The following is a 14,234-nucleotide window of genomic DNA, read 5'->3' as shown; positions in this document are numbered from 1 at the left end:
GTAGTGTGTCCTGTATGGTTTATTGATTTAGTATTTGTCCTGTATGATTTAGTATTTGTAGTGTGTCCTGTATGGTTTATTGATTTAGTATTTGTAGTGTGTCCTGTATGATTTAGTATTTGTAGTGTGTCCTGTATGGTTTATTGATTTAGTATTTGTAGTGTGTCCTGTATGGTTTATTGATTTAGTATTTGTAGTGTGTCCTGTATGGTTTATTGATTTAGTATTTGTAGTGTGTCCTGTATGGTTTATTGATTTAGTATTTGTAGTTTGTCCTGTATGGTTTATTGATTTAGTATTTGTGGTGTGTCCTGTATGGTTTATTGATTTAGTATTTGTAGTGTGTCCTGTATGATTTATTGATTTAGTATCTGTAGTGTGTCCTGTATGGTTTATTGATTTAGTATTTGTAGTGTGTCCTGTATGGTTTATTGATTTAGTATTTGTCCTGTATGATTTAGTATTTGTAGTGTGTCCTGTATGATTTATTGATTTAGTATTTGTAGTGTGTCCTGTATGGTTTATTGATTTAGTATTTGTCCTGTATGATTTAGTATTTGTAGTGTGTCCTGTATGGTTTATTGATTTAGTATCTGTAGTGTGTCCTGTATGATTTAGTATTTGTAGTGTGTCCTGTATGATTTATTGATTTAGCATTTGTGGTGTGTCCTGTATGGTTTATTGATTTAGTATTTGTAGTGTGTCCTGTATGGTTTATTGATTTAGTATTTGTAGTGTGTCCTGTATGATTTAGTATTTGTAGTTTGTCCTGTATGGTTTATTGATTTAGTATTTGTAGTGTGTCCTGTATGATTTATTGATTTAGTATTTGTAGTGTGTCCTGTATGGTTTATTGATTTAGTATTTGTAGTGTGTCCTGTATGATTTATTGATTTAGTATTTGTAGTGTGTCCTGTATGGTTTATTGATTTAGTATTTGTAGTGTGTCCTGTATGGTTTATTGATTTAGTATTTGTAGTGTGTCCTGTATGGTTTATTGATTTAGTATTTGTAGTTTGTCCTGTATGGTTTATTGATTTAGTATTTGTAGTGTGTCCTGTATGGTTTATTGATTTAGTATTTTGTCCTGTATGGTTTAATGATTTAGTATTTTGTCCTGTATGGTTTATTGATTTAGTATTTGTAGCGTGTCCTGTATGATTTATTGATTTAGTATTTGTCCTGAATGATTTAGTATTTGTAGTGTGTCCTGTATGATTTATTGATTTAGTATTTGTAGTTTGTCCTGTATGGTTTATTGATTTAGTATTTGTAGTGTGTCCTGTATGGTTTATTGATTGAATGTAAAGATGTTGGACATCTTACAAAATACCTTTACTATATACAGTGGAGAGAATAAGTATTTGATACACTGCCGATTTTGCAGGATTTCCTTTACAAAGCATGTAGAGGTCTGTAATTTTTATCATAGGTACACTTCAACTGTGAGAGACGGAATCTAAAACAAACATCCAGAAAATCACATTGTATGATTTTTAAGTAATTAATTTATATTTTATTGCATGCCATAAGTATTTGATCACCTACCAACCAGTAAGAGTTCCGGCTCTCACAGACCTGTTAGTTTTTCTTTAAGAAGCCTTCCTGTTCTCCACTCATTACCTGTATTAACTGCACCTGTTTGAACTCGTTACCTGTTACCTGAAAAGCAGAACTTACTATGTGGTAGAGAAACCTTTATTTGCAATTACAGAGATCAAACGTTTCCTGTAGTTCTTGACCAGGTTTGCACACACTGCAGCAGGGATTTTGGCCCACTCCTCCATATAGACCTTCTCCAGATCCTTCAGGTTTCGGGGCTGTCACTGGGCAATACGGACATTCAGCTCCCTCCAAAGATTTTCTATTGGGTTCAGGTCTGGAGACTGGCTAGGCCACTCCAGGACCTTGAGATGCTTCTTACTGAGCCACTCCTTAGTTGCCCTGGCTGTGTGTTTTGGGTCGTTGTCATGCTGGAAGACCCAGCCACGACCCATCTTCAATACTCTTATTGAGGAAAGGAGGTTGTTGGCCAAGATCTCACGATACATGGCCCCATCCATCCTCCCCTCAATACGGTGCAGTCCTATCCCCTTTGCAGAAAAGCATCCCCAAAGAATGATGTTTCCACCTCCATGCTTCACGTTTGGGATGGTGTTCTTGGGGTTGTACTCATCCTTCTTCCTCCAAACACGGCGAGTGGAGTTTAGACCAAAAAGCTCTATTTTTGTCTCATCAGACCACGACCTTCTCCCATTCCTCCTCTGGATCATCCAGATGGTCATTGGCAAACTTCAGACGGGCCTGGACATGCGCTGGCTTAAGCAGGGGGACCTTGCGTGCGCTGCAGGATTTTAATCCATGATGGCGTAGTGTGTTACTAATGGTTTTCTTTGAGACTGTGGTCCCAGCTCTCTTCAGGTCATTGACCAGGTCCTGCCGTGTAGTTCTGGGCTGATCCCTCACCTTCCTCATGATCATTGATGCCCCACGAGGTGAGATCTTGCATGGAGCCCCAGACCGAGGGTGATTGACCGTCATCTTGAACTTATTAAATTTTCTAATAATTGTGCCAAAAGTTGTTGCCTTCTCACCAAGCTGCTTGCCTATTGTCCTGTAGCCCATCCCAGCCTTGTGCAGGTCTACAATTTAACCCTGATGTCCTTGCTTACACAGCTTTCTGGTCTTGGCCATTGTGGAGGTTGGAGTCTGTTTGATTGAGTGTGTGGACAGGTGTCTTTTATACAGGTAACGAGTTCAAACAGGTGCAGTTAATACAGTGAGTGGAGAACAGGAGGGCTTCTTAAAGAAAAACTAACAGGTCTGTGAGAGCCAGAACTCTTACTGGTTGGTAGGTGATCAAATACCTATGTCATGCAATAAAATGCAAATGAATTACTTAAAAATCATACAATGTGATTTTCTGGATTTTTGTTTTAGATTCTGTTTCTCACAGTTGAAGTGTACATATGATCAAAATTACAGACCTCTACATGCTTTGTCAGTAGGAAAACCTGCAAAATCGGCAGTGTATCAAATACTTGTTCTCCCCACTGTATTTTTGGTAAATATGGTAACTATATATAGACAAAAACATATATTTTGTAAACATGAAAAAAAAAAATCTCTGTACCACTTAAACATGATCTTTTCAATATGCGCCTGACATTCCTAGTGGCAAATACAGTACAGTGCATCTGGATACGTATGTCTTTTTTCAGGTTATGTTCATCCACAAATGATATTGACCAAGCTTTCAGATAACATTATTGACTTTGTTAAAAGGGATCGAGACATAACAATCACTCTAGTTGATGGTCAATCAAAACTTCCTTCAAATGTCTTGCACACAGAAAACACAATTTCAAAAGCAATAGACCAGCTAACAATGGTACACCATGATTTGACAGACTAGTCCGTTAGGCTCCTCTAAACAATAGTCAGCTTGGATTTCAGGAGCAGCCTACCTGTCAATGGGAAACCATTAAGGCAATAAATGACTGCAAAGCTTCAAACGCCTGCTGAAATCAGATGGGAATGACTTAGGTCCTGCCTTAATTTAACAGACAAATAACACACTTGTTGTTGCCATTACTGTTCAACTAGCCATGCAGACCGGGGCCACTCAAATGTTTCATGGGTGATGAGACTGAAGTTCACGACCCCATCTTGACTCAAGAGTATTTTCAAAATAAACTTTAGTCACCCTATCTGCTCTAACTGATATCATCAGCACTAGTGTTCCTACATTATGTTCTCTTAAAATAAATACATGAATGGAAGTGTATTGCTTCCGATAAGGTTTGTAAACATTGCTGGTGTGCTTAGTATTCAGTAAGAAGCACAGGGACCAATTTGTGGCTCTGATTCACCTATTCTCTTGGATGTGAACAAATACAACCATCAGAAAGGCAATGACGCATGACCAAATACTTATTTCTGCAGGACAGTCTGTCTGTGTACATACACTACAGAAAACAGAAGGTAGCGGCAACATTGGCAGTAGCTTGTTCTCATACAGATTATTTTTTCAAGTTATGCAGACTTTGCCACCCTCAGCGCAATTCAGAGAAATAGTGGGTTCATCAGTAATGTATCTGATGCTTTTCTTGGAAAAGAGGATGTGGTGATTTGAAAAGGGACTATCCTTTCTCAGTAAGATTTCTATGTTTCTTTGTAAGTATAAATAATCACAAGAAGCTCATGCTCTGGCATCCTCTGTTTCCTGCCACTGAGTTGCCCTATTATTTACATCAGTTCTTCAGCATTTCTTGCTCCATAAATTGTATACTATTCAATTGTTTGGGCCAACAGAGAATTGATTAAAAAAATACATTACATTGTTCATGATATAAGGCTTGATGCATTGGTGTTGCAGTAGTATTGTCGATGGCTCAATTGTGTAACGGTCCCATTCCATGTGGCAGCCATTCTCAGACCGTTTTTGCAAGGTAGTTAACGTTAGCTAACGCTAGTTGCTGTACCTATGCCAAAGCGTTAGTATTTCACCACCCATAGTTTGGCCTCAATCTTATTTTATGTCCAGCCAACCTTTACAGCAATTTTATTTTCATGACTGATCAAAACAAATGTTTATTATAGCTCTCTCTTGTCCCTCTGCCGCCGAACAATACATTTCCATAAAAAACGCAGTATCGAAACACAACAAATATATAGCATTTTGATAAATCGTGATACATATAGAATCTCAATACATTTCTTATCGGCACCTAAGTATCGTGATAATATCGTATCGTGAAGTGCCTGGAAATTCCCAGCCCTCCTACTCACCAGTGTATGCCTGCTAGTTAATTACAGTGAAAAGCAACTATATTGAAATCTGCACCTGCTTCCAATTAACTTCAATGTTAATTTAAAACCTCCCATCAAAAACTATGGCAGTGGAATAATGGGATACCAAAGACAACCTACTATATTGACAAGACAGCCAAGTAGCTGGTCTAACGATGGAAATACATGTACACAAAGATAGAAGGCAGGGGAGATCAGGTGGGACCATTCTAGCCAATTAGACGACAGATGCGCGTGTGAACAACAGGCACATCTAACTTACAGTCGTCGTTTTTGTCAAAGTGCCCGAAATGCCACATGCATCCACTTATATCAGTACATTCGTAACAGCCTAAACATTACAAAACGTATATTCCATCAGATAGGGCTGATGTAAATCGACACTCCATCATAGGCCTCCGTAAAAAAAGGGCTTATCTCACAAGGACAGATTGTGGGTGGAGTAAATCATCTCGCTTCGTCTCTTCCTCTTTTTTAGTTTTTTTATTTCACCTTTATTTAACCAGGAAGGCCAGTTGAGAACAAGTTCTCATTTACAACTGCGACCTGGCCAAGACAAAGCAAAGCAGTGCGACACGAACAACAGAGTTACACATGGAATAAACAAACGTACAGGCAATAACACAAAAGAAAGAAAACGATATAGTGTGTGCAAATGTAGTAAGATTAGGGAGGTAAGGCAATAAATAGGCCATAGTGGCGAAATAATTACAATTTAGCAATTAAACACTGGAGTGATAGATATACTTGCTATACCTTATTCCCATTGCAGACAAAATAAACAGATTTGATTGAGTTTCAGACATCAATTTCAGGGAAATAGGTCTCTAAATCAGTAGACGTCAGATAGGCTGCATGAACTATTACTCTCTTGATTAACATCGTATCAAGCTAAGTTTAATCAGATCATTTAGCATCCACTGTTTTTAGGTAGTGGAATAGATTTTTTTTTAGGATCCAATCCATATGATATGGCACCTCCATCACCATTACAGTCTAGCTGAGTATGTGCTTGTATCTCTTCCAGATAACGCTAATGGAGCTAAGCAAACACATTTCTAATGTACCCTGGACAGTGAGGAGTCACTAACACACTGATTAATCACAGATCAATTTCATTGCTTTCATTCACACACTATCTTCCCCTTTAGAACGGTTGTGTCAGTTTAAACCTATAATGTATTTCTTCTAATGCACTACCTATTGACCTTCAGTCTATGACAGAGGAAACTGATCTGCAATGAAGCTCAAATGATGAACTCCTTAGCCATTGCATGCTGTTACACAATGACATACAGTATATTAGTCTTAAGAAATGTCAGCCCCAGAAGAAACCAGTTCATGTAATGACTAAGTATAGGCTAGTAAAATTATATGTGCAATAGTCATTTATAAACTGGGGGGTTCGAGCCCAGAATGCTGATTGGCTGACAGCCACGGTATATCAGACCGTATACCCCAGGTATGACAAAACATTTATTTTTACTGTTGTAATTACGTTGGTAACCAGTTTATAATGGCAATAAGTCACCTCGGGTGTTTGTAGTATATGGCCGATATACCACGGCTAAGGTCTGTATCCATGCACTCCGCGTTGCAGAATGTGTGGTATATTGGCCATATACCACACCTCCTGGTGCCTTATTGCTTAAATTTAGCATGTCTTTTGTGAATACATTTATATTGAGGTGTAATTCTAATTTGTCTGAGATTCTGTAAATTGTCATTGTAACAAATATTGGACATTGCAATTTGCATTGCATAAGCCAATCAAGAAGAAATGTATCCATTGATATATTTCTCTCTAATGAAAATTAAGAGACAAGGAAAATATGATGCGTCGATGTCAATTTATTTCTCATTATGCGTTACATTACTATTGAGTACATCACACAGAAACAGTTCTGGTTTGCGTCTGTTCTGCAACACTATTTCCAACACCGCAGTCAGGTCAGTAATACATGGTTGTGGTATATACAATTTATAATTGGACTTCCAAAAAAGAACCAACAAAAACGTCCCATCTTGGTCCGTTGAACTTTCCTCCCCAGAATGAATGGTACAATATACACAGAAATAGTTGTTTTATGGCAATTCATCGCTTTCATTCAAAATAAAGATCTACTCACAATATCTAGTTGATCTATTATATTGTTTTCAGAATGACTTAAATGCGTAACTTTATACAGGAAAAAGACAAAGCGAAGTAAAGCTTCTTAAGGTAAATACATGTTCTAATGTACAGCAGTTAGTGTTAACTGTTGAAGTGGAAAGAGTAATGAGTTCTACAGGACAGGATCAGTAGCCAAGTAAGCCAAGACATCATGAAATACCTTCCCATTCAAAGACAATACAGTCATACTGAAGTTTCATGTCATTCGGGCAACATAAAAATATCTCCTGTGTGCAATGCAATGGATATCTGCATTATTTTACATGTCATGCTCAACCCTAGCCCCCATGCACAAAACACAAGAAAAAAACTAAAGACTTGTTAGCGGTGAGCACTGTGTTACCATGTTGCATTTATGAATGTGTAAGCCTTCATATTTTAACTTAAAGGGAAGACTTGATGCAAAAACTGTTCTTTATGATTAACCGCATTTATATATATAAAAAAAAATGTAAAGCGGTTTTTAAGCACTTATCACTGTTGGCATTGCGTTATCACTTCCCATGCAGTGACTCAGTGTTCCATCTATGCCTTCAACATTAAATGAACCACAGAATTAGGAAGTTAACCTCATCTTAAGATACATTTGGTAGTTTTACTTGAATACTCATTCAATATTAGTGCTCAGTGCTTTGCCTCAGCAGGATCATACTACCAATGTTTATAGATTAAGACAATAAAACTTTTTTTTAAAGAACAAAAAAAAGAACTAGATTCTTCAAAACAAGGTGCTTCATTTAAAAATAATAATTCTGTGCAGGTGTCCAATTCTAAGGATATAAACTAGAACTCAAGAATGGTCCCAATAGGGCAGCTTTGCTTCAATGTGAATGGGGCTCTAGGATGTGGGACCAGCTATGATGTTAGCGGAGGACGTTATTGTGAGGCTTAGAGGGAACACTGACTCATTCATTCTTGTCACATGAAGACGTCCACCACATCGTCTCCATGGTCCTCCTCCTCTGTGACTTTGAGTGACAGCACCTCTTCATTGAGGAACAGGCCACTCAGCCTCTCCTTGCGGGCCTGTCTCTGTTCCTTCAGCTGTCTCTTACGCAGGGCTTTCTGCTGCAGCTTCCTCTGCTTAGAGCGTTTCTTCCAACACAAATAGGACAAGAAGATAAGCAATGTGTGGCAGTGGCACACCAAGCACACACACAAGAGAACAGACAGCACACCAAGCAGTGCAAAACAAAGGCTCAGGCTACAGGTTCCATGACTCAAATGTAGGGTAATGTTTTTTTACTTGAGGCAGGAGATCCATTTTCCATTATATCTGGTCACTTCATCCTACAGTAGGTTACCTACATATTGAGAATATTTCCCTGTTATCACTGTGCAAAACTGTAGGAGTGTGTACATATCAAATAGAAACCCATTTGAATACCTCATGTAGAGTAACGCGCACCACATTGACGCCACATGGAAGTGATTGCAATAATAATGCAAGGAGGAATACATACATTGATGTCCCAAAGTATTTGGACAGTGATATATGTTTGTTTTGGCTTTGTACTCCAGCACCTTGGATTTTAAATGACTATGAGGTTAAAGTGTAAACAGTGTCAGTTTTAATCTGAGGATCTTTTCAGAATATGCTTCTAAACACTTCTACATTCATGTAACCTCAGTCATTGTATCATTTCAAAGCCAAAGTGCTGGTGTACAGAGCTAAAACAAACTGTCCAAATACTTTTGAACCTCACTGTAGCCTCCCAAGTGAACTTATGTTTTTTCAAAATGCAGGTCTCCCTCTGCCTTGTCAACATCCTCTGTTTCAGTGTTGGTTTATTTTTCCACTTGTCTATGCCTCCCATCCGTGGGTTAGTAGATAGTATGCTAGCACAGTTTTTAGCATTTTTAAGCTAACAACTCAAACAGGCAATAAATTACAGGAAGAAGAGGGAAGGAAGATTACTTCATCTAAATACTCTTCATCTCTTTATTTAAAACCTATTCGAGGGAGATTAAGCTAGCAAAACATAAAATACTGCATAATACTAGATAAAATGTGGTTTTTAATAACGCAAGATGCTGTTGGCGCTGGTAGATACTTTCCTCTCCTCTGAGCTTCCCTGTAAGGGAGATGTCCAAATCATTGGTCCATTTTTCTAGGGAGGATACCTACTTCTGTCTGTTTTTATTTAAAGCTCAGGTGCATCCTGTTTCCAAAGATCAAGGCACTGTATGTTGTTGATTTCAGTCTAATTGCAATTTCAATTTTAGTAGCTGTTTAATCTGTAGGTATGGAAAGCTATTCAAAAGCCATAGTGAACTTCAACAGTCAGAGTGAAGTCCCTGCCTTACCTTGGAGTCCCGGATGCGTTCAGCTGCACTGGAGAGGTTCCCGTCGCTGTGGGCACGGCTGATGTTAGCTGTGCTGCAGTTGGACGTGGAGTTGCCGGTGGAGCCTGTGGATCCAGTGGAGCTGCTGGCACTGCTGACCAAGCTAGCATTACTGCTGCTCACCCCACTAGTGCTAGCACTGCTGTGGCCACTCCTCTTCCAGCTGTCTCGGGTGCTGCTGGGGCGCTGCCGCGGACTGTGCTCCCGGATGTAGTTCCTCACCTGGAGGATAGGAATGTTAAAACTTCAGGTTCAACTTACATCTGAAAAGTTGTACTATTTCTTTAGATGTGAATACACTGCACAGTGTCACAATCCAATATTTTTTTTATAAAAAAAATAAAAAGTGTGTACCATATGTGCTATTCACTCACCTGTTTCAGTTTCTCATCCGTCAGGCAGTTGAGCTCAATGATGAACTCGCTGTCTGTGGGGGATATCTGTGCACACGGGTCAATGATCTTGATGATGTCCAACTGCTCTCGTAGCCCCATCTCTGTGCTGACCTTTCTGCTTAGATATTCAATATATTCCACCTGACAGAGAGACAAAGCCTATAACATCTGCAACCACTGCTTTACAATTCTGGCATTGTGAATTTGAGAGCTGGTCTCCATACCTGTTCATCATTGGTCATAGCACTCCAAGGGAGCTCATCCAGATTTCTATGTGGTTTGGTCTTTCTCTTGGAGGAGAGGCATGGGGAGCTCGGAACACTGGGTATGATGTCAGAGAGTACATCACTTCCACTGGTTATGTCACTTCCAGGCAACTGTGGATAAACAAAAAACATTAACCCAAATGGAAAAACTACCAACATAACATAAATATTTTTGTCAAGTTATCACATTGGGGGGCACATACCTGCCACTCAAATTCGCTGTCTGACCAGTCCCAGTAAGTGCTGATAGAGGAAGACACGTCGCTGCAGACGCTGCCCTCCGGGAACAGGTCAAAGGAGGTGAACTCCTGGTCATCCAAAAGGGAGTAGCAGTCCTCCTGGTCTCCCACAGAGACGGAGGAGAACAGCTCCTCACTGCATTCAGAGCTGGCCACACTAGTTCCACAAGAAGTCAGGTTCCATCTGAAAACAGTCAACAAAAGCAACATTTTGGTGTGGTTAGCTTAGCCTGTTCCACTACCGTCTTGCATTAAAAAGTGGAATGCAAGTCAAAAACAGGTAGCTAGCCATCAGCCTTACCTGTTACTATGTAAGCGGCGCAGTTGGTCTGTCCGGTGACAAGAGGATAACTGACAGCCAAAGTCACTGACATCCAATGTGCCCGTCTCACTGATGTTCCCTCGCTGAGACAGCAGCCGTGGAAAGGGCTCCTCTGGAGAGAGGAACTTTTCATAAAGAGCCTCAGACATTTTGGTTTTCTCCACCTGAGAAAAACAGTGGGAAATAAGTGTAATTAGAAAATGTTTTATAGGTAGCTAGCTAGCCAGGGAAATGTTAAACAAGGCTCTTTCCACTTGGATAATTAAGCAGATTAGCTACCTACCTACACTACATGACCAAAACTATGTGGACACCTGCTCATCAAACATCGCATTCCAAAATCATGGGCCTTAATATGGAGTGGGTCCCCCCTTTGTTGTGATAACAGCCTCCACTCTTCTGGGAAAACTTTCCACTAGATGTTGGAGCATTGCTGTGGAGACTTGATTCCGCAAGCTGTAGTATGCTGTAGCATTAAGATTCCCTTCAAAGGAACAAAAGGGCCAAGCCCAAAGCATGAAAAACAGCCCAAGACTCATCATTCCTCCTCCACAAAGGCAGGTAGGCAGGTAGCGTTCTACTCGCATTCGACCAAACCCAGATCCGTCGGACTGCCAGATAGTGAAGCGTGATTCATCATTCCAGAGAACACATTTCCACTGCTCCAGTCCATTAGCGGTGAGTTTACACCACTCCGGCCGACACCTGGCATTGCTCATGGTGATCTTAGCCTTGTATGCTGGTGCTCAGCCATGGAAACCCATTTAATGAAGCTCCCAATGAACAGTTATTGTGACTGTTGCAACAGGCGATTTTTACTCACTACAAGCTTCAGCGATCCCGTTCTGTGAGCTTGTGTGACCTACCACTTCTCTGATGAGCCGTTGTTGCTCCTAGACATTGCCACTTCACAATAACAGCACTTAGTTGACAGGGCAGCAATTTGACAAACTGACTTGTTGGAAAGGTGTCACGTTTAAAGTCACTGAGCTTTTCAGTAAGACTATTTTACTGCCAATGTTTGTCTATAGAGATTGCTGTGTGCTCGACTTTATACACCGGTCAGCAACGGGTGTGGCTGAAATTCCCGAATCAACTCATTTGAAGCGGTAGCCACATTATTTTGTACATAGTGTATCTGAGATAGGCTGGCAAGACAAATTAACTGGCAGCGTAGCGACTAGCGGTCTGTTAACAAAACATTGCTAACACCGGCTAACTACCTAGTTAGCTAGCGTCCCAAGCAAGCTTCCGAGTTAGAGTCAGTTAACTAACAAGGTACAGTAGATGGATAACTTGTCAATTTCAAATGTTAACATGTTACATGCTAATGATCTAGCTAGCTAGTTATTTTGGGACAAAAATACATCATTTTGAAGGCAAACAACGAGGCCTCGCTAGCTAAATCCTCCGCGAAATCGAAAAGGCAGAGTTAACATTAGCTGGCTTGTTCGAGATAATAATCAACTCGCTAATAATATGCCCAACATTATTTGCCACGGAAGACCTTGCCTGGTCGAAAGAAGTTGACCAAACAACAAACCTGCAGTTGTTCAGAGAAAAACAGTTATTTCCTCCTCCATTTGCAAACACTACGCAACTCCGCAATCACACACGTCAATTCGACGCTTTGAAAACGACTGCGCCCCCTTGCAAGTGAAAATAGGAAGTAGATGGCATGTCATGGAAAAGACTACTAGAAGGACAGATATCTGTTTCATTGTTCTATTTCGCCGAACGTATAAATCTGGAGCATCCACTTGGCGTTTCCAGAGGAAGCGAAGAGGTCGACAGTGGGAGAAAATGAAATTAGATGGATTTTGGCCGACAGTCTGAAAATGTTCTCATCGATGCAACATTTAATCTCAATACAACTTTCTGTTATCCAAACTATAAAACTATTACGGACATAGTGGACTAAGTTTTGTAGACTTTACCCTTTGCCAAAATACGTTGTTTAGTGCAAAGGCTAATTGCGTTATTGCGCACTTCAGAGTAGGCGTGTCCTAACGGAAATATGCAATTGAATGCTAGAACGCGCCAATAGGCTCTCGCTAGCTCGTGCTTGGCTCTGCCCACCTCCTAGTTTGTTCGGACCCCTGATCCATACTTAATGAGAGACTGAGTTGGACCCCTTTGACTAATACAAATACAAGGCAGTTAACCCACTGTTCCTAGACCGTCATTGAAAATAAGAATTTGTTCTTAACTGACTTGCCTAGTTAAATAAAGGTTAGAAAAATATGTTTAAATTGCTAAAGGCAGTGAAGTCGAAGGATTTCTATATCCAGGAGGGAGGGTCTTACAGTCTCTGAAGACCATCCTTACTGGCACCAGGTCCATGGGCAGCTCCACATTACTGGAAGGGACACTTGCTTCTTCGTTGTGTGGGCCACCAAAACCTCCATCACCATTCCCATCCAAAGTGATGACCTCTGGCAGACTCATATTGCTGGACTAGAGGAGTTTTCAAGGACCACATTCTCCTAGAGTTGGCACTGCATATCTTGTAAATAGTTTCACACAAATCAGTTCTTACCTTGAGGTTTTATTCCAATCAGCATTCTCGTTACGCCTCCTGTCAGTACCTGTTTTCAGGGAAGCCAATGGTCCACAAATATTCCACGTAGTTCATACACATTTTTTTAAAACTTGCTATATTGTATTTATTACTTCGCCACCATGGCCTTTTTTGCCTTTACCTCCCTTATCTCACCTCATTTGCTCACATTGTATATACTTATTTTTCTACTGTATTATTGACTGTATGTTTGTTTTACTCCATGTGTAACTCTGTGTTGTTGTTTGTGTCGAACTGCTTTGCTTTATCTTTGCCAGGTCGCAATTGTAAATGAGAACTTGTTCTCAACTAGCCTACCTGGTTAAATAAAGGTGAAATACAATAATTTAAAAAATGATAATTTTAAAAATAAAGTAGCTAGCTAAGTAATTTTCTAAATGCTAAACAAGAATACACACAAGAAAAACACAATATCAATTATTTACACGAGAAACTAAAAAGGCTATAATTTCTACTTGCTAGGTTACTTGTTACTTGTCAATGAGAGTTTGCATGGAGAAATGTGGAGGTTTTTCCCACACTGCACATTGAGTGATTACTTCAAAGCTAGTGAAAGGATGTGTAGTTCTGTATGATAGCCACATTAGCTGCTAATTAGCATTTAATTTGAGGAGGAGGGGTGATTACAGGTGAATATATTGATCAAATTGACATTGTCTGAGAGAGATTTGGGTAGTTATCAAAACGTCACACCAGGGTAAGCCTACATGGAGCACTGACCTTATATGAAGTAGTTCTAAAATCCCCTATAGAAAAATGAATGGTCGAAAAACAATTGGAACCATTTACTGGTTTTAATTGGTATTATGATTCTGTGGTACTCAACAGTATCCAGCTGCAGCCCCGCAGCAGCAGCAGTATATTGGCGATCGCAGAATTTAATGTGCATCCCGCCACCCACTGTGCAGGATGGAAACATGATTCTCAAAAAACGGAACAAACTACAAAATAAAATAAAAACTAAATCAAACTACTTTTCTGTAAAAAAAAATAAAACAGAGCTAGCCTGTTACTAAAACCCGCCTGTCACTAAAACCAATAAGCATTTCGCTTCACCCGTAATAACATCTGCTAATTAACAAGTGTATGTGACAAATACA

The 14,234-nt window shown here is 39.8% G+C and overlaps 1 protein-coding gene across 1 annotated transcript; it reads right to left on the bottom strand.

The window, feature by feature from the left end:
• Positions 1–6,648: 6,648 nt before the first annotated feature.
• LOC139390589 (protein FAM199X-like) lies at positions 6,649–12,210 on the bottom strand. The gene is made up of 7 exons (XM_071137807.1): positions 12,097–12,210; positions 10,533–10,717; positions 10,196–10,415; positions 9,951–10,103; positions 9,706–9,867; positions 9,293–9,553; positions 6,649–8,080 (listed from the first exon to the last, which is right to left on the bottom strand). Exons 2-7 carry the CDS (start codon positions 10,700–10,702, stop codon positions 7,904–7,906), a joined length of 1,143 nt encoding a protein of 380 aa, XP_070993908.1. The 5' UTR covers positions 10,703–10,717; positions 12,097–12,210; the 3' UTR covers positions 6,649–7,903.
• Positions 12,211–14,234: the final 2,024 nt, after the last annotated feature.

Source organism: Oncorhynchus clarkii, chromosome 31, assembly GCF_045791955.1.
Source record: "Oncorhynchus clarkii lewisi isolate Uvic-CL-2024 chromosome 31, UVic_Ocla_1.0, whole genome shotgun sequence".
Classification (NCBI taxonomy): Eukaryota; Metazoa; Chordata; class Actinopteri; order Salmoniformes; family Salmonidae; genus Oncorhynchus; species Oncorhynchus clarkii.
Note: the sequence above shows the minus strand (reverse complement) of the source record. Positions and strands in the feature narration are given on the sequence as shown.

Excerpts from the sequence above, each read along its gene's own strand:
- LOC139390589 (XM_071137807.1), bottom strand. The coding sequence starts at position 10,702 with ATGTCTGAGGCTCTTTATGAAAAGTTCCTCTCTCCAGAGGAGCCCTTT. Across the intron at positions 10,416-10,532 it reads CGCCGCTTACATAGTAACAG|ATGGAACCTGACTTCTTGTG; the intron begins GTAAGGCTGATG and ends GACTGTTTTCAG. Across the intron at positions 9,554-9,705 it reads CGGATGAGAAACTGAAACAG|GTGAGGAACTACATCCGGGA; the intron begins GTGAGTGAATAG and ends CCTATCCTCCAG.